Genomic DNA, 20,374 nt, shown 5'->3' on the forward strand with positions numbered 1-20,374 from the left:
CGGGGGGTTCACTTCTGGCCCCTGACACTTGGCAGAGCTTCTGTAAAATAATTTTTAAGGGGAAAATATGTACCACACATTTGAAAATACTCTGGTGTGAGGGAAGTAGAAGAAGATAAGTGCTTTCTCTCTCTCTCTCTTTAAATAAATGTCCACCCTACTATTTTTAATGTGGTGTTGGGGACAGATGGAGTCCTGTGTGAAGCCTTAGTGCATTCACAATAGCTTAGTGCTAACAAATGCTAAAAATGCTAATTTCAGTAAATGAAGGTTCAAAGTACCAGGGTTTGCTAGCTAGAAATTCAATAGCAACAGTCTCACCAACCTTCTTGTCTTTATCCTCTTCCAGTTTTGAGGAGCTCTCGGAATGTCTCTTCATTTCTGCGAGTTCTTCCTGAGCATGCTGGCATTTTTGCAGAAGTTCATTTACTTCCTGCTCTTTGGATTTCAAGAGAGTCTGAATGTTTTCCTTTTCCCTTTTCATTTGTGAGACCTCACTTCTAATCTGGGCAACCTCTGAATGGGCCTTCTCTTTCTCTTTCACGGAATCCCTTAATTTTGAGGCCAACACACTCACTTCACTTTCCAAAGATGACTGGAGCTTCTCGTAGGCAGACCGGGGCACCATCGCGTCGGTCATGGCCGCCTTCTCCTCTAGGAGCTGTTTCTCCAGCTTTGCCACCTCCCCTTCCTTGCTCGCCAGGTGCTCTTTCAGACTGCTTATTTTTCCCTCCATCTCTTTGGCAGTGGTCCGCAGAGTGGTTATCACTTGCAAATGCTCCGTGATGGAGACAGAGTTCTCTTTCTGAGCATCTACCAACTGTTTGAGCTGGGTCAGCTCATTCAGCACTTTTGAATACTGAGACTTCATTTCGGACAGTGCCTCTTCGGCCTTCGCTCTGGATACGTTTGTCACTTGCATCAGCTTCTCATGCTCCGCTTTATGGATATATTCAGCTGTGACGTCTTCTAGAGACTTCCTCTTCCGGTAATCCTCCAGCTCTGCCTGGGCCTCTTTGTACAGCTGGGACAGCTCACTCACCTGCTTGTTGAGTTCATCAATCATCCTGTTCATGGCCTCTTTCATGTCCTCAGCTTCATCACCCGCCTCCTGGGTCACCTGATTTTTCAACGTATCTTTCAGTTTTGTGATTTCTTCTTGTGCCTCTTGATATTTCTCAAACAAAAATGCTTTCTCCTTATTCATATTCTCAATCACCAAGCAATAGGAACTTTTCATTTCCTCGTACTCCTCCCTCGGTGGCTGAACAACTGCCTCTTTCTCCCTCTCTGCCAGCTTCTCCTCTAACTCTCTCACTTTCTCTCTATTTCGTTCACTTTCTTCCAGGGCACCCTGGAGGTCCCGCTTGAGCACGTCCATTTCTTCCTCGGTGATCCTCAGCTCATGCAGGTGTGAATAAGTATCCACACTTTCCGGTGAGACCAGGCCCAACTTCATCTGCTTCTGCACACTCAGGACTTCTTTCATAGCTTCCTCGTACTTGCTCTGAGTTTCCTTAAGTTTCTGGCTGAGGTCGGAGCCGTTCTCCGAGATCTCGGCGTTGTTTAAGCACACTGATTCTGTCCTCCTGGTCTGGAGCTCGGCCTGCAGCTGTTTCCTCTCCGCTTCAGAGCTCTCCAGTCTCTTCTGCAAGTCGTGTAAAACCTCTTGGAGTTGCTGGATTCTGACATCGCTGTCGAGAGTGGATTTACTTGAGGAATGTGTTATGACAGATGGAGATGGTTTGGAGTCTAGAGGAGGGGTTTCACTAGGTTTGCCCAGGGATGGGGCCAAGTCAGTTTGAGTAGAATGGTAAGAGTCGAAGCTCAGGTCTGTTTCCCCCTCCCTGGGTGTTTTGGCCTGGAAAGAAGGCAAGAATGAAATGACACCAAAGGTGTGGTTAGATGAGCAAGCAACTGCAATCGGGGAGCAAATCCAAACCTTGAGTATGGGGGAGCAGCAGTATCATTCTGCACGCGTCCTCTTGCCCCATGAAAAAATATGGTCTGGGACACAAGAGTCAGGCTTAACAACACTAAGCTTATTCTGTGCTCTTGAAGGACAGATTATGTTTGCCACTTTAAAAATGCAACACCTGTTTTGGCTGCAGAGCTTCTAACTCAAATTTTTCTTTGTTTCTCATATTATTGTAGTTTCCCTACTTCTTACCACATTCTTAAATCTGCGAAATGATCAACTTTACTAAATGAATGACTAGTCATGTGTATGGTGTGCATATAGCTATCTATTGTCATATATATCATACTAAGTATATAATTATATAATTTACCAGTTTATAAAAATAATAAGTTAGTAAGTCTCAAGAAACAAATAATTTGAAAGCATAAAATGCTAAAGGGTAATTATATTTTAAAAAGAAGAAACCAGTGTTGGTGTCTAAAACAAAATACCCAACTAACCCTGAGAAATCCAATAGCTTGACCCGACTGAACTATTTACCTACCTGTAATTTATCTTGTAACTCCTTATTGTGTAAGGTAAGAGAAGCAACTTTTGCTTGCAACAGGACAAGAAGGTCTTGCTGGTCAACCTCAGAACTTATATCCAATAAGCTATCAGCACCTTAGGAAAGAGAAAGGCAATTTAAAATAATATTTTAAAAATTTAACTATTATTTCTCTGACCTCTAACAAACTCACTTTCTACCCAATCCAGTTCTTCCTTCTCGTCCAGACTAGGGATGAAAGCCCCATTCAGCTGGATAGGGGTCTCCTCACTCCCTAGCATAATATTAGATGCCTAGATACAAATAAACTCATCTGAAAACTGATGGATTTGGTCATATAGTTTCTGTTCACTTGATTAAGTGCCACACCTTAGTTGTTTTTTATTCCTCCCATGCCCTATATATCCCACTCTATGAATCCTTTTAGAAAGATCTCTGGAATCCGGTTTACTTCTTATCCCCATCCCCATTACCCTAGTTTAGACTTCATCACCATACCTGGTAACTGTACAAATGGGTTCCTAATAAATCTTTCTCTCTCTCCTCTAGTGAAAATATAGCCTGTACCAACAACACTGTCAGACTAATCTTCCTAAAACATACTTAGATGGGGTCATGCCTTTGGTTCAAGTGCTTTAATTGCTCTCCCTCCAAAAATAATCTCCAACTTCCTTTATCTGGATTAAGGCCTCTTGGATCTGGCTTCAATCTACTTTTTTTTCAGGTTTATGACTCATCACGTCTTTCCCCAGTATCCCATTTTCATCAGATTTACACACTCTCTATTCTCAACATAAGGTTGCTTCTTTAATTTTTCATCCATATGATTGCCCTTGTAGCATCTCTTTGGCTGGATAACTCTTAGGCATCCTTCAAGACCCACATCAGACCCTGCCTCTTCCTTAAGGCATTTGCTGACCACCCCTGCATGAAACATGAGTTCCCGAATCCCACAATAAACACTGCTGGTAAACCACAACTATTTGACATTCTACTGATTATCATGCTGAAATAACATCTAAAGCTATGCTACTCAAAGTTCTCATTGAGATAAGACAAGAAATGTGCTCCAGAATGTCATTCAATATACTGCTTCCTTCACCCAGAAAGTCTTCCTATGGATAAAAATTGTCGGGTGGATGAAACAGTGTGCTTGGCTGGATGACTTTTTGGAGCAATCCCTTTTTTAATTTTAGACTGGCAACAGTTTAGAGACCACACTCTGAACAGCACTGATCCAAATTTTCACCTCTATTTAAAAAATTTCTCACAACCATTTAATGCAAAGATGAAAACTTGAGTCTTAATTTAGAAGGATGCGAAATGACATCTCTTCACAGAAATGCTTACTAATGATATCTGGGGCCTAAACCACAGCTTTATGAGTGTTCTGGACATAGAGTCTGGTCAGCTTGGAATGAATCAGGGGATTTGGGAGCAGGAGGGTAATTCTAAGCAACAAAAATTACTTCTAAGATAGGATGGATGGCTTTTAAAGTATCCAATGTAACAGTTGTACAGTTATATTAACATTGTTCTCTACCAGGAATATTTCTTAACACATTATTAACTAGAGCTGTATTAACGTCTCAAGCATTAGTTTCTGCAAAAATTCCCCAGCCAATAATATGCTTATATGTCTAAATTTTGTAAGTTAAGTGCTCCAAACACATATGATGTGCATAACAGATTGAGAAACTGGATACTGGAACAAAAAAGGGGCCTTTGAAATAATCTACTCCACATTTCAAATTGATTCTGAAGGTACTGTACTACATTCTTAAAGGGTAAAGCAACAGGATGAACTCAATACAATGAATCAAACCTCCTTGAAGACAATATGATTGCATGTGATTTGACACTCTTTTCACGTCTGTTTAAAATCCAAAGTAGAAAAGTTCAATTATGGCAGCCGTGGAGGTGCTCAGTTGGCTCTCTCTTCAAGAAATAACCTGCTGCTCAGTCGCAAGAAGGGTCACTAGCTGGCAGCTCACAGCCCGTGGACCTCATCGCAAAACAGTGTCTTAAAATGCATAAAATAGAATGTACAAGCTACAGCAATCAGCAAGCTTCTTTTGTAACCCACCAAACAACAAGATCTGGAAGCAGGTCTAATAACTGCCATAGTTTCTAGTAGAGATACTATAAATGATCTTTCAAGATATTTGTAATAACAGTAAGGGGATATGATAGCATCTATGAGTTCTCTTGGTGTCAAAATCACTGATCTGCTAACACTACTGGGGCTTTCTGTCTATATTCATCACTGAAGGAAGTGCCAATGTTAAATTAGGAACAGATGAAAACAGAGATTTCTTTTTTCATATCCAAGCTCAGGGACTCCTTAAAATCTAGGTTAAAGCCTGCTGAAGTAGACAGCATCAGACTGTGAAAGACTGGCAGTGTTTGGGTGGTCCCCGAGGTTCTCTGACTTCCCCAGACAGGGTATCTCTCCTTGGCCTTTGCTCTCTTAAAGGGACATGAAATAGAGACCAGTCATGGGGACAGGCCCCTTCGTCTTACCTGTAGTACTGGCACTTTGCCTGTCTCTGGTCTCTTGTATAGAACTAATCTCAGCCTGCTGGAACACAAAAATGACTTAAAATATATTCCTGAATGTCACACTCTGCAAAAGAGTCCAGCGAATTTTTCTCCTTGAGTTTACACGGGTTGGTATGATCCTACTATGAAAATAGACCATCTCCAGGAAAGAAGATATTTTAAAATATAAGTACATAAAAGCAACAATTAACCCCTGAGATAAAATTTTTATTTAGAGGTTCCTAAGGATATATTCTCAAAATATTACAAAATGAAACCTCATGAATATTACAAAAATCTTTGAAGATTATAATAAACTTACATAATAGCTAATTCAGTGGGCTGTGTGCTAAAACTTGAGATTGTGAATACTGCTTTCATAGTAAAGACAAATAGAAGTTTTACTTATCTGGGTAATATATTAAAATACATTAGAAGTATTTTTAGCTTTATCACTTTATCAATAAATCATTAATATATTAATTGCCTTTAAGAAAAATGGTAATCAATGAGACCTGTCAGGGAAAATACAGGTAATTTTATAAGGGAATAAGAATTCTTATGGCTGTGGACTGACAATCTCCTAAAGATTTCCTCTAAACCTGTATCCCCGAATATCTGTCTTTTAGTATATTGGAAAAATTCTTGTAACTTCAAAGCCAAACTCTCATTCCAAAACAAAATACAGTTTCTTGCCAGAAATTACTAAGTTTTATCTAGATATGCCATAGACCATGATGAGAGAGATAATTTTTCAGCAAAGGAACTTTCGTAAACGCTCAAATGCTAAAAATAGAGTGGCTCATTTTTGGCAAGTGCTTATCATAACAAAAGCTTTATTTTCACTTAAAAAATACGTGCTTATTTTTATTTTTCAACTCTATTACAGTACAATAAAGTATATACATTGAAAGCTTTTAATTTGAGGAGTTTTAACAGATACACACCCAAGATACCACTATAATCAAGATTCAGAATATCCCCATTACCTCTTAAGTTTCCTCATGCCTCATTAGCCAATCCCTGCCATTCCCAGGCAATCACACTACTCTCCTTTTTTCATTTTCTAGAATTCCTATAAATGGAATATTACAAGGGATGAACTTCTTTGAGCCTAGCTTCTTTCATTCAGCATGATGGTTTCCAGATTCATCTATGATACTGCTTGGCCAGCACTTCATTCTCTTTTTATGGCTGATTAATGCTCTTATATATGGATATATCTCATTATCTTTATCCATTCACTTGTTGTAAGACATTTGGACTGTTTCTAGTTTGGGGATATTTGAAAAAAGATGCTATAAACATTTGTGTACTTTTTGAGACATATTTTAATTTCTCTTGGGTAAACATCTATGAGTGAATGGCTAGATTATATGTTAGGTGTATGTTGAACTTTTACAGAAACTGTCAGATGGTTTTCCAAAGTAGCTATGGGCTTCCCTGGTGGCTCAGATGGTAAAGATTTGCCTTCAATGTGGGAGACCTGGGTTCAATCTGTGGGTTGAGAAGATCCTCTGGCGGAGGACATGGCAACCTACTCCAGTATTCTTGCCTGGAGAATCCTTATGGACAGAGGAGCCTGGAGGGCTGCAGTAGCTGTACCATTATACATCCAACAAACAGAGTAGGAGAGTTCTAGTTCTTCCACATCATCACCACCCATTGGCATCTTTTTATCTTTTAAAACTTTAGCTATTGCAGATGGTGTCCCTTTTATCTTTCTGTGATTTTTTTTTAAAGAAATAAGCCTTTTTACACTCTATTTCTGAAAAACATAATTTGTCATATTGTTCTTTGGAATGCATTTGCTACCTTTGAGCCATAATCATATTAGAAGATATTAGGATGGTAGTTATAAAGGCATAACTTCCTTTCCTTGCCTTATATTTTAATAAAATCTAGTTAACACAAACGAGATGATAGGTTGATAGAATCTTTTTCAGATCAATGTGCATCTAAGTTAAACACAAATTTATTTTTAGTAATTCTTAGATGGGGGAAATAAATACACAATTATGCCATTGAAATTTCACTGTAACAAATATAAATTTTACTTTTTTTCCAAGTATAATTTCCTAGTGATACTTAGGTAAACAAATATTAAATTGAAATACCCTCTCATTCCTTAAAATACATTCCAACCACAAATCTAGACAATCAGGTAGAATGGATTTACTAACATTTTAAAAATACATATTACTTTTATAATTATATAAAAATATATAATTACTTCTTAGTAAGACATCAGCGACTATCCATTTCTTTCTTTTTGATTGATATTATGTCAACTCAATTTGGAAAGATGTCTGGTTATCAGGTAAGTTCTTATCTTTGTCCTTTTTTTAAATGAAGAAAATTAAATATTAGTTAATAAATATATTCAGTCTACTCTTTTTTTATGGAGTCTTCACCAGAAAAAATAATCAGAGGATGACTTCTGATGAAAAGGTTGTAAACCAATGACTGGGAAGTATATTCTGTTTTACCCAGTGCTATATAACTTAAGTCAAATCTATTGTATATCTTAAAATTAAGTAATAAGTTGGACACAGAAATGAAATACCTTGAAGGGTGGTTCAGCAAAAAATACTGATTCCTTTCCTGAAAGTGGTGTTGAAGTTATTGATCTTGGGGAAGACACATCACTCAACTAAAAAACCAAAATGAAAACCATCAATAAGGAATCCTTCTTCAAAAGTTTTTCTTCTCCAGTGCCAAAGAATTAGCCTATTTAACCAATGCAAATAAATCTAACAGTAATTATGCTTAGTTTCAATTAATTCAACGGTAACGTATTTTCAGTACAATTCACCTATCTCAAATACTTTCTGAAAGTTTACAGAGTAGAATTAACTAAGGAACTTTGCTCCTATATTCACTAGAATTAACTTTACAAGTTTATAAAACTTCTATTGCAGATTGAGAATATTATTAATGAATATGCTAACATATTTAATATTACTTATTGAAGGAGATATTCCCCTTAAATACTTGATAAGGATTATTCTTTTTATGGCCTATGCTTCTTTTAATAATAAACCCTGGCTTGTTTTTATTTATCATTTCATAGTTACCCAAGCTTCCTCTTCTACTCAGTAATCACTATAAGCTCAAAAATGAAAGCTCCTTTAATGTTAGTCAACCTTAAATGTAATATGAAAGGCAAATATATTTCAATAATGTTTGATAAACCAACTAAAATTCATTTTCAACTAATGCTTCACCAGTCACACATTCTCCCCACTTTACTAGAGCTGTTAATGTGAGCTCTGTCTGAGCTTATTATCTTAAGGAAAAAGGTCCTGTTCTAGATTTTCAGAATTTTGAAACTTCTAAAAAAAGATACAGTCTAATTCTTTAGCTTTGAAATAAGTAAGAATCAACATTACTTCCCTACTATAATCAAAATTCTTCATATCACTATTTGTAGTTTAAAACTGCTAAGGAAAATTTTAAATGTTCATTTAAGGGTCAATTTTAAAACAGTTCTTTTTGACCTAAACACAAAATAAAAAAATTATGGCTTTGTTGTTATGTTTTTTTCATTGTTGGTTTCTTTCATTTTTACCTGAGTAGGACTGATAGGAGGTGGTGGAGCTTTGCGTTTTTTTGGAGTTCCACTTCTCTCTGAGCTTATTTTAGAGACTTGATCATGCTGAAAGTTATCACAGTCCAAAGAATGGAGGTGGGTTAGTTAGGTTAGTAAAGTCTGAGTAAATAGCTTCATCAAACAAATGAGAAAAACCTCAACAGTTCATGCACTTTTTACTTTATCAAGTTCTGAAATCTGCTACCAACATAAAAATAAGTAATATGCATGCTCCAAGTGTTCTTCTAGCAGCCCATGCTTTAAAGTAAGAAAATAAAAAACATAAGACAAAACCAGATTAAGTTGGTGTGCAGAACTTGGAAAGGAGAGGATAAGGAATTGTTTACCACAATTTAGAACCCAGAGTATGTTCATAGTCTAGCTCCCATCTTAATGCAAAGCAGTGGTATTTCCCCTACCTTTTCACTACTTCCATTCCTTTTCTTAAAAATGTACAGTTGACCCTCCATATCCACAAGTTCCACACCCACAGATTCAACCATCTGCATATCCCAGAATCACAGATACAGACAGCCAACTGTACCACACTATTTTATATAAGAGACTTGAGTGTCTGCAGATTTTGCTATTCCCTGCAGATGCCAAGGAATGACTACGAATACGGGGAAAAGGGAGAACTTCCTCTCTGAAGGTTATGAATAGATAACACAGTTGGTATAAAATAAATTCAGTATCAAGTATTTGCTCAGTATGATAATTTTTCCAAGAACCTTGACTTATAAATAATCAAATATATAGCTCATTAACAAACAATAGTGACTATGTTTTTAAGAAAAACTCCAAAGTAACAGCGTAAACTTCTCAATTTCTATTTGTGTAAAATGAATGACATTTTAGAAAAGATCTAATTAAAATGAAAGTGGCAGATCTCATATTTTCATTAAATATTTAACACAGAGTGCTGTAATTCATGTGATATTACAAGTAGTTAAAATACTGTTGTTCTCAGAGTTAAAAATCACATCAAACCTTTTCACACCAGTAGGAAATATTAGTACATTTCAGAAAAAAGATGAATATATGAGTAGCAAGTTTAAAGTTACATGCTTTGGGAACAGGTTAAATCATTAAGAAAATATTTACCACCTTACAATGAATCATTTATTCCAAAGGTATTTTACTTCTTAAGTAGTTTCAGCCTAGTCTTAATCACTTTCCTAATGGCCCACAGAGTGGTTTAATCAGAAATTCCCACAAGCAATGATAAAAAAGAATCTCCTCTTCCAAAGATAAATACCTGCTTTGGTTTTGTTGGTGTCTTTAAATCTATAGAAGAAAAATGAGAAAAAAAAACCTATAACAACCATAATGACTCATATCTACTTTGGGTGGGGGGGGGTATATAAACACACACTTGCACACAAACACACCCATATACACAACATACACAATATCCAACACTTCATTTTTCCCCAGGAATATATTTAAAAGAATAATAATGTACAAATTCCTTTATTCTTTGGGGAAAATGGAGTGGGATAAATTTGAAACAACATTGGCTATTTTCTTTCACATACCAGCATCCTGAGAGATTTTTGATAATAGAAGGCTTTGAATTCCTGCATTTTCCGAGAGTTTGGAATAATGTAAGGCATTGTGTCCAAGAGAATCTACAAGGTTTAGGTCTGCACCCTTTTTAATTAAGGCTTCTACGATGTTTGAGCTGCCAATCTCACAAGCCAACATGAGAGCAGTTCTAAAGAATGAGGAGACAAAAAATCAGTACTGGAAAACAAAATCTGGAAACTTCTGCTAGGAAATAATTTCATTTGTCTTAAAAACAGAGAAAAGGAGATTAAGTGCATTTAAACCTGTACTACTCTTAATACTCCAGGAAATTCAAAGTGGAATGCTACCAAAATCGGCTGTTCTATAAAAGCTCAGATTAAATCATAAACAATATTAGGTCAAATAACATAGACATAACTATGATGGAATTTAAATATGATTGGCACAAATCTTGTCTTTTCTCAAATCAAGTTTTATAAAGAACCTATAACATTATTAAGCCTGTTTTTTTTTTTTAAAACAACCAATATGTTTACTTTTATTTTGCCTGAAAAATCAAAGGAAATGGCCTATCAATTTTAACATTTAATAATGTCATCATAGACACAGTCAGTTATGATGCTCCCAGCGTTTCTCAAAATAGAGAAAATATTTTTTTAAGTCAAAACAGATTCTTAATTATCCAAAAAAGGCAGAACACAGTAAAGAAGTTAAAACTGCTTTAAAACAAACGATCCAAAGTACAGCTGTGAAAACTTCTCAGAATGTGGATATCAGTGAAATCACATGCTTTCTAATTCTGTGGTACCTTCCATTTTTGTCTCTGGAATTTACATCTGCTCCATGGTCCAGAAGAAAGCGACAGACCTCACTGTGGCCATTTTGTACTGCAAGAAGCAGTGGTATATTCCCATCCTAGGAGACAAATTCAGATTAAGATTTTAATTTAGAAGCCAAATACCAGATATGCAAAGGTCCTGATTCCTTCTGTACTTATGTCAAGGCTTGAGGCAAGTATACCATGTTCATTGAGAAATGGCTCTCCATGTTCTGGAGAAATGAAGGGTTGTTTCCTTATGGCATTACTAGGTCCCATGCTCTCTAAGCACTTTCTTCTAAGTATCCTAGCATCCTGCCATGCCATCAACTGTCTTCTTGGAAAGCATATGCTTTCATAATTTTACTAGATATCAAAACATAGCTTAAGAGTTTATTTATCCATTACTGACACATGACAAGATAAAGAGATTGATGGAAAGAAAGGTTTGTTTAATATAACAATTGACAATTTCTTTAGAAAAAATTAGATTACCAGCTCATACAAATTGCAAAATGAATTAAGAATCTCAACATCACAGTATAAAACAAATAAAAAAAATACCAGGAGAATTTATGGGTGACAATTTCCACAATCTTAGGGTGAATAGGGGACCTGACTCAAATTATGCAAGCCATAAAGAGAAGCTCTTATTCTGTTCTTGCATTGAACATACCCCACATATGTGGTTGACAATAATTTTAAGGCAGATGTATTCAAATAGGCAAAGGAAAAAAAGAGTTACAATATATTCAATTATTATAATGTGGGGATATTTAAAAATACAACTGCTACTTAAAGATTAAGTATTCAGTCAGAGTAGAACTTCAGAATTCCTAGAAAATTATCTCTGTGATGTTATAATACTTTCTGGTTATAAAGTATTGAGATTCAGCAAGTGTGAATTTATTTACAGATTTTAAATGCTCACTTCACAATGTCCCCATCAAGTGTAACTTACACATGCCAAGTCTCATGCTATAGCAGGAAATTCAATGCCGTAAACAGGAGCAAGAGGCATGTCAATTTATTCTCGAAATAGTCCAGCAAGGTTAAAATAGGCTATAAGTGGTCTTTATAGTTAGAAAACACTATCCAGGAGCACCAAAGATGATATATGGGGTACAGAACGAAAATAATAGAACTATTTAGACTTATTTTTTACTAAAAGTCAATAAAATAAGTCTTATTAATATTTAGGTTGATAGTAAGCCATGTGTCCATCCTTAGAAATAAATACTGAAAGTGCATGCTGCAAAATGTTTTATTAATGGTTTAAGGACCAATGGGGCTAACACCGAAATCTGTTTTGCACAAGAGAATCTAGGTCAGAAAGCAGCAGACTTTTGCCAAATGCTCCAGAAGGAGCCCATGGTGCTCTGGAAACCAGGGTCCATCTCCACTTCTAATGGTCATCTGGTACTTACCAAATCCTTGAGGTTTATGGGGCTTTTGTGCTCGCAAAGGACTTGCACAGCTTGAAGGCAGCCCTGTGCGGCTAAGGGAAGGAAGACACAGAAACCACAGCAAGTCACAAGGCTAGTCTCACAACCCGGGGCATCAAACACTTCTAGGAGAGAAAAGTTCACGTCCACCCAGTATGCAGGTGATACGTGGCTACACTGAAGAGAAATGATGTCAGGATGGATAAGCAAGCGGTGTTTTAAATTACCGTTTAATTTCAGTGTCGTCAGACCTACGGTCAGCGCTTGCCAGTTGTTGGTTGCCTTTAGGCAAACATTTGGCTTAGCTCTTCATGTATGCTAAGTCACTTCAGTCATCTCTGACTCTTTGCAACCCCATGGACTGTAGCCCACGAGACTCCTCTGTCCATGGGATCCTCCAGGCAAGAATACTTGAGTGAGTTGCCGTGCCCTCCTCCAGGGGATCTTCCCAACCCAGGGATTGAACCCGCATCTCTTAAGTCTCCACTGGCAGGCAGGTTTCTTAACACTAGCGCCACCTGGGAAGCCCCAAGGTTTTCTACAACTAGCACTAAAAGAAATGTGTAAATCTAAAATCATCCCAGAGTTCTGTATCAACGTTTTGTCACTTGAAACTGTGTGACCGATAGTAAAACCAAACTTTGATGTATAAAATCGATTGAAGATCCTTTTGATCCCCAAGCAAAAACAAATCTGTATCATACATTACCTGAAATCTACAAATGCTCATAAATCTCTCTTAAACGAGAATCTCACAATTAAAATATAACAATCATGACAATGTTTACTAGCTGTGTGGCAGGCAATTGATGAATTCTGGCTGTATTCCTCAGTAAAACCCTACACAATCTGCAAACTGAGGAAGAGGGGAATAATGTCTAGGAAGGATGACAGAAATCGGCATCAGGAATAACAATGGTAAAGTTAATGGCTTAAATAAGGAAAATAAAAATGTACTGTTTCTCATGGTAGAAGACAACAAATAAGAGAAAGAAAATTACCTGCATAATGTAAAGCTGTTTTCCCAGAGCTGTCGATACTTTCAGCTGGGCATTTAGACTATAAGACAAAAGTCAATAAATATGTATAGTAAATTTCAGTTCTATTCAGTTCATCCTTTTCCTGCAAGGTATGATGCAACTTACTAAGCAAAGTATAAACCTGAATAAGCCCCAGCTGCTGTGCTCCAGGAGCATATGGTTTCATGGGGAGAGACTCACCTTGAAGCAGTCAAGACAGAAATGAACTGTCACCTCTCCCCCTTCCATCAGCTCTGCCACCAACAGATCATCCCCACCAGCTAAACAACATGCTCTAGGAAGTCTCATCATGATCCCACCTGTCCCTCCATTTCCTGCCCTAATTCTCTATCCCCCTTCACAAGACCAACCTTCTGTTAAGAACGGCCTGCACACACACCATCTCCCTGACTCTTGTTCATTCCTGGACCTACTGCAGTTGGGCGTCTGCCCTCAATATTCCTTGAGGAATATTCCTGGGATCAGGGGATCCAAGTCACCAACCACCTTCGTGTTTTTAATGACGACAAACATTTCTGTCCTCCTCTCATCAACCTCTCACCTGTGATCCACTCCCTCTTCTCCAAACACTCTCCTCTTGGCTCCTGGAGCCCTGTCTGGCCCATCCAATTGTGGTTTCCCTCCCACTGCTCTGGCCATCCTTCACCAGAGGGGAACACAGGGCCCCCGGTGTTTCTTCTCTATGCTATCACCCTGGGTCATCTTATCCACACCCACAGCTCGAAACCCCGTCTAGAAGCTAATGCCTCCCAAATGTCTATCTTAACAATGACAACAACACTACTTCACAAGTATTGGCTATTATGTGCCAGGCACTGTTCCAGGAGTGGTTTTAAGGCTGCTGACAACCCTGAATAGATACCATTAACCCCATTTACAGATGAGGAAACTGAGGTACAAAGAAGTTAGTAACTTGCTCGGGTCACAGTAAGTGGCAGAGCTAGAATTCAGATTCAGACAGGCTGCGTGGAGCCTGTGTTCATGTCAGTACACAGCAGATGGCATCTCTGAGCCCTGGGTTTCATAACCTCCTGCCTATTTCTCATGGGCACCTCAAAGGCAGCACAAGCAAAACTTCTGGGGTCTCCTCCTGGTACAGCTTGATCCTCCCAAGCCACCCTGTCCTTCTGAACAGCATATTCATCTCTCTAGTCCCTGAGCAACCACCGAGTCATCCTTGATTTCTGCTTCCTCCTCCTCCCTCACATCTAGTCTACCACCACGTCAGTCAATTCTGTACCCCAAACACACCCTAATCAACTCTCCTCTTTTCCTCCATCATCACCACCTGGTCTGAACCAATACCTGCTCACCTTGACAGCCTTGACGGCCATCTGGCTGTCTCCATGGTTTGCTTTTTCCTTCTTTAGTCAATTCTCTACACAAATAGAGAGACCTTCTAAACTGTGAGTGTAGCTCTTTACTTCCAAGTCCTCCGCAGTTCCATCATGTCACACAAGGCTGCATCCTGGGCCCTTCTTTTTTGGTGGCCTTACTGTGTAGCATGAGGGATCCCTCATCAGGGATCAAACCCACTACAGTGAACTCGCCCAGGGTCTTAACCACTGGACCGTCAGGAAAGTCCTGTGGGCCCTTCTTTTTCTTTCTCCCTCACTTCCCCCAGGTCCCCTCACTGGCTTTCTTTCCTCCCTGACTACCTAGTGCCCTTCCAACCTTTTGCACTTGCAAAAGGTCCGACCACAGGTCTTTTGCACTTGCTTTTCTGTCAGCTTGGAATGCTCTCCCACAGCTCTCTGCACCGCTTAATTTTCAGCTTGAATCTCAGCTCCTCTACAGGGGCCCTCCTGAACACCTCTCACAATACTCTTGCCAGTTTGCTTCTTAGTGATGTGCAATTTGCCATGGGCATTTGTGTCTTTGTTCACCAAGTGGCAAGCTCCAGCAGGATGGGGGCTGCTCTGTTCGTGAGTAAACACTTGCCATTTGACACAGCGCACAGGGCCCAGGGACCACTTGCTAGAAGACAAAGCAGGGGGATGGGGGCGGGGGGTAGGAGAAGGAGAGGTCATCTGAATTTGAAGACTCTTACAAGGCTCTCTTCGTGCTCACTACCTTGAGGAGGTAGAACCCTGAAATGGTAGCCCCTGGAGAAGGGAAGTCTCTCCAGGAGACAGGCAGTAAGAGCAAAAGGCCAGAGAGAAAGGAGTAGCTGCAGAAGGTGCAGGGTGAGGGGCTGGCAGTGGCCCCATTGCAGAGGGTGTGGGCTGCCCAGACAAGAAGTGAAGCAGAGATCAGAGGAGTGCAGGACTCAAGGTAAACAACCCACTAGGAGGCCATCAAAGCCTCTGGTTTTCACAACTATCCAGAAAGAAGAACACCATTCAGATGATCTGTGGAGAGCAGGCAATGTTGGAAATGTTTGTCTGCCCTTCAGTGGTAAGAAGAATAGAGATCATGTTACAACTTACCATGCTTTGGCCTAATTTTAGAACAGCACAAGGAACTGTTTAAAGGCTTCAAAGATTCCAGAGAAAAACCAATCCATTTGCATAACCAGATATAAAATTACATTAGAGGCTAGAATATCTGGTCCTTGCCCATGAGGATTTCCAGCTTGTCAAGTTCTTTCTTCCCTCAAATCAGAGCCAGATGCAAAGTCTGGATAGCCAAGCCAGGATGGGAATAGAGACTTAAAATACAAATAAGGTTTCCAAAAAAAAAAAAAAAAAATTGAAGGTAAGACCATGGGTGTGGAGGCAGGGCACTTGGGCAACTCAATGATTTTCACTTATCCAGGGTATCCAGCCCCAGAGCAGGCAGAGAAGAAAAGTTCTATGGTAACTTTCTTTAGAGAGAATCCTCATAATAAAAATCATCTTCATCATCACAGATGTTGATCTATCTTTCTTGAATTTCACTTCAAAGACCTGTTAAGGTTAAGCATTCCTGGCACTGGAGGTAGCTTGCATCATGTAACGCAAGACAAGAAGCTGTGTGGTCAACAGAGGAGGACAATTTGAAGAATGTGCCCACATTTCTGCATCACAATTGCGAAGCCAAATTAAAGCAAGATGCTGGGTCCCAAACAGGGCTCAGGAAGGCCGAGACGACAGCTCAACAGAACAGACAGTACTCCAAACACGTAGTTTATTGCTCTGTGCTGTTCCTGAAAACAGCCAAGACTGCATTTTGACTGGCAACAGATGGAAGTAACTGGATGAATTATTGGGATTTCATTAAATATTCATCTTCAAAGATAGACAGAAGCTGTCACCCTAAGTGATCGTTATAAAAACTTCCTGGCACGGAAGTTTCCAACCAGGGAGTTGACCTAAAATTACAAAGAAGAATAAAACCAAGAATTTGAACAAAAACTAAGAACTAAAAGCTCATCAAGTTACATTCAAGGAAATAGTGGTTGAAGTTTTGCTTCTCAAGAAAAGCTGCATTCTACTAATGATTGAGCGAGAATAAATACTAGGATATTAGAGATCCTGTATTGTAAGGATCTCCAACAGCACAGGAAGTTTTTATTTAAGGTGACTGTTTGAAGGGTACATGTCCTTCCAAAAAGAAAAAAAAAAAAAACAAACAGCTGAATAAAGGGGACAAAAGAACTGGATCCCAGGAAAGCACTCCAAATTTCTTAGGATCCCCTTCTCCACCAGTGAAACTGCTGTGGAAATAATCTTCTCCTTAGCTATCTGAAATTTTAATAATGAAGCTTCTTAGGGAACCCAGATTCTGGGGTAATATTTAAAGGAGTATGCGTGTATTTATTTGCTTTTTCACACACACAAGTTTACTTTCAAGTTTTTAAAATGACACATTTATAATTTTAAGTTGTTTCACTTTACCTGAAGGAGCTTCTTGATGCATTCATGGTGGCTGTTCTTGGCTGCGAGGTGCAAAGCACTGTGTCCTAAATGGATTAAAAAAAAATTGGAAGAAAAAGACCACACATTTTAAATCTCTTATCTCTGTGATGAAGACAACTATGAGGAAATAAACTGTTCTCCAACAAAGACGGAATTGTTATTCTTGAGAGTAACGCCTCCACTTCTTATCTGCAAAGTTCACTGTGACAAAAGTGGGGAGAACACAGCATCCTGCCCTCTGGATAGCATTCAGGGCCCATGCCAGCTGCCGTTCTCCTGGGGTACAATTAAGCTCTGGGCTAGAAGCCTGCGGTAGACTCTAGGTATGCAGCTTGGAAATTCTGCTTTCAGCTGTCAGCATGGGTGCCAGATGCCCTGCGTCCACAACACTGACCACGACTGCTATGGGCCCCGGAACCCAGCACAGGCGGCCACGTGAGAACACACCCAACACCCGCATGAAACCCCACTTCCACCTGTCCTTTCGCTTTCCTCCAAATGTGCTCCAGCTCTGCAAGGGAATTACCTGTAGTTCAAATATTCAAACTTGGAACCGGTGGAAGAAGGAAAAGAGTTATAAAAACACTATCAAAGGAGCATCCCTTTACGTTCCCTTCAAAGAATGTGACGCCAACGTGAGACTCTCTGACATTTCTGTGGTCAGATAACTTTAGGAAATTCTACCCCACGGTCAGAGGAGCCTGGCAGGCTACAGTCCATGAGGTTGCAAGAGAGTTGGACACGACTTAGCGACTAAACATTACACCCAGTGCCCTCCCCTGCACCATCTAGTGGGCCTATAGAACATCTGTGGGCGAGGGGCTGAGGGACAGCCTTGCTGTGGCTAGCAGGCTTCCATCCTTGGGCCCTAGAGAATTGCTCTTTGCTTAGCCTGGATCCTCTTCTTCTAGGATAACCATGCAGTTTGCCCACTTACCTGCCTGATGCCATTTAAAGCTGCTTCTTGATGAGACCTTTCCTGATCTCACCACTTAAAACTCCTCCCCCACTCCTCTCATCTCTTTGCTTCATTTCTTTGTCCTTCATAGCACTCAGCACCTTCAACCTTCCCTTCTCACCTGACTCCCCTTCCTCCTACACACACACACACACACACACACACACACACTCACACACACACACACATTTATGTAGTCAACTCTTCTTCCTTTCCCTCTAGAATATAAAGTTTGTATCCCAAGTGCCTATGTGTGCTAAGTCACTTTAGTTGTGTCCGACTTTTTGCAACCCCATGGACTATAGCCCGACAGGCTCCTCTGTCCATGGGATTCTCCAGGCAAAACTACTGGGGTGGGTTGCCATTTCCTTCTCCAGGGGATTTTCCAAACTTGGGGATCGAAGCAGCATCTCTTACATCTCCTGCATTGGCAGATGGGTTCTTTACCACTACCTGGGAAGCCTAAGCAAAGCCTAAAGAAAGACCACTACCTGGGAAGCCTAAACGAAGACCAAAGAAACAGCATGTATGTGCTAACACAGACCAGGCTCTCCATACACACTTGTAAATTTGAATCAGAGAGTCTGTCCATTGTGAATGTCTGGGGAGGGAGGCTTGGGGGCAGGGAACCAAACTGCTAAATCCTGCATTTGTAAACTGATCAAGATACCTCCAATGTAATGCCTGTAAGCAACCCACACTTAAAGCTTGTTTCTCAGCCTTAACGTCAGTGAAATTCGAAGCTATGGAAGGTGGCCCTATGTACCATAGGATGAGGAGTAGCATCTCTGACCACTATCAACTGAATGTCCAGATGGAACAAGCGGAAATGTCCCCAGACATTGCCAAACATCCCTTGGATAGACGGGAATCACATAACTCAGTTGAGAACCCCTGGCTTAGAGGAACAACTTCTTTTATATGGTGATCTGGCCTCCAAATACCATTTCTCCATTCTGAATTAGTCTTTATAACACTGACCAGAAATCCACTAATAATTAAAGAATCATATAGCTAGGAAATACCATATTTAAAATTAGAAGGTTTTAGGACCACAGTGAGTTGCACAAAAGCAAGTGTAAGATTAAAAGATCAGATACCTTCTTTGCTGAGAATCTGCACAGAGATTTTAAGGGTATGCATAGTGGGAGCTGGTTGGAGGAGGTAGAACACTCCATTTGACCTCCACCCAAATGGATAAGGATGAAGACAATCAGGAACTAAGGCAATGAGATCTTTGGAAGTAGGAAGACAAGTATCTTCTTTTCCCCTTCCTCCTTTTACCACAGGAGACCTCTTTTCAGGAGGTATAACATACAATAGTGAGTTTGCTTAAACTATGAATTGAGTTTTCGTGGGTTAGCCGGGCCCTCGACCATCATTTCTATCAGTGTTTCTAAGGAGGAGCACATTCTGTGTTTTAAACAAATGCCTTGCAGATGAACTTTTGGAACCCATCCTGATTGTAAGTAGAAGACTGTTTATGTCGTGTGTGCAATGCATTAACTTTTGTCTATCCTGTAGACAAAAGCTCTCCTAATACATAAATAGTACCCACTGGAAAAAGGCATAGTTCTCCAAAGACAAGAGGGTAGGGAGATTTACACAACCATCATAAAATAAATAACAGGCTTTCATTTTCAGTGCAAGAGTTCCAGTCATACCTGAAGTAAGCACTGTGTTTCTATAGAAATAACACTCTTTTATTCCTTGGCCCTGTGATGGGTTTCCCTAACCAGGAGCACAAAAGCATTTTTTACTTAAAAGAATCTCTAAATTCCAATGATGCATCAGTCCCTGGACAACATTACCCTGGAGTGAGATGTCTCTCACAGCTACCATTAAAACAAAATCTCTTTCCAAATGCAAAATTTTCTGGAGAGAATATATTAGTGACAGAACTTCACTGTAACCAGCCCCCACATAAGACTGGCCCCATTTGGCTGTGGATCTGTCTGGAATATCAGAAAGCAATTTCCCTTTAGGAAAATGACAAGGCAACCCTAATTCAGGTGCATTTCAGCAGAACTCTGTCTGTGAGTGAAGACATCAGTGCTACTCGTAAGTCAAGTGTCAGAGGCTATTCCATGTGGTTTAAGAATCCTGCTATTCAAAGAGTCTAAGAAGGATGGCCCAGCCATTGC

At 39.5% G+C, this 20,374-nt stretch overlaps 1 protein-coding gene across 11 annotated transcripts in view; it reads right to left on the bottom strand.

Annotated features, from left to right (window-relative positions):
* The window catches only part of RAI14 (retinoic acid induced 14), a 160,724-nt gene that overhangs the window by 7,218 nt on the left and 133,132 nt on the right, over nt 1-20,374 (bottom strand). For 7 of the 11 annotated variants that reach the window (XM_043488745.1, XM_043488748.1, XM_043488749.1 and 4 more), the window contains 11 exons: nt 17,252-17,316; nt 13,395-13,452; nt 12,376-12,446; nt 10,940-11,046; nt 10,140-10,318; nt 9,860-9,888; nt 8,581-8,667; nt 7,576-7,662; nt 4,992-5,049; nt 2,466-2,584; nt 326-1,861 (listed from right to left, as the gene is read on the bottom strand). In XM_043488745.1, the coding sequence (XP_043344680.1) occupies nt 326-1,861; nt 2,466-2,584; nt 4,992-5,049; nt 7,576-7,662; nt 8,581-8,667; nt 9,860-9,888; nt 10,140-10,318; nt 10,940-11,046; nt 12,376-12,446; nt 13,395-13,452; nt 17,252-17,316 (2,396 nt within the window). The remainder of the gene's footprint in view (nt 1-325; nt 1,862-2,465; nt 2,585-4,991; nt 5,050-7,575; nt 7,663-8,580; nt 8,668-9,859; nt 9,889-10,139; nt 10,319-10,939; nt 11,047-12,375; nt 12,447-13,394; nt 13,453-17,251; nt 17,317-20,374) is intronic. The other 4 variants (XM_043488752.1, XM_043488743.1, XM_043488753.1 and 1 more) reach the window with 2 other exon arrangements.

This window comes from Cervus canadensis, chromosome 16 (genome assembly GCF_019320065.1).
Source record: "Cervus canadensis isolate Bull #8, Minnesota chromosome 16, ASM1932006v1, whole genome shotgun sequence".
Classification (NCBI taxonomy): domain Eukaryota; kingdom Metazoa; phylum Chordata; class Mammalia; order Artiodactyla; family Cervidae; genus Cervus; species Cervus canadensis.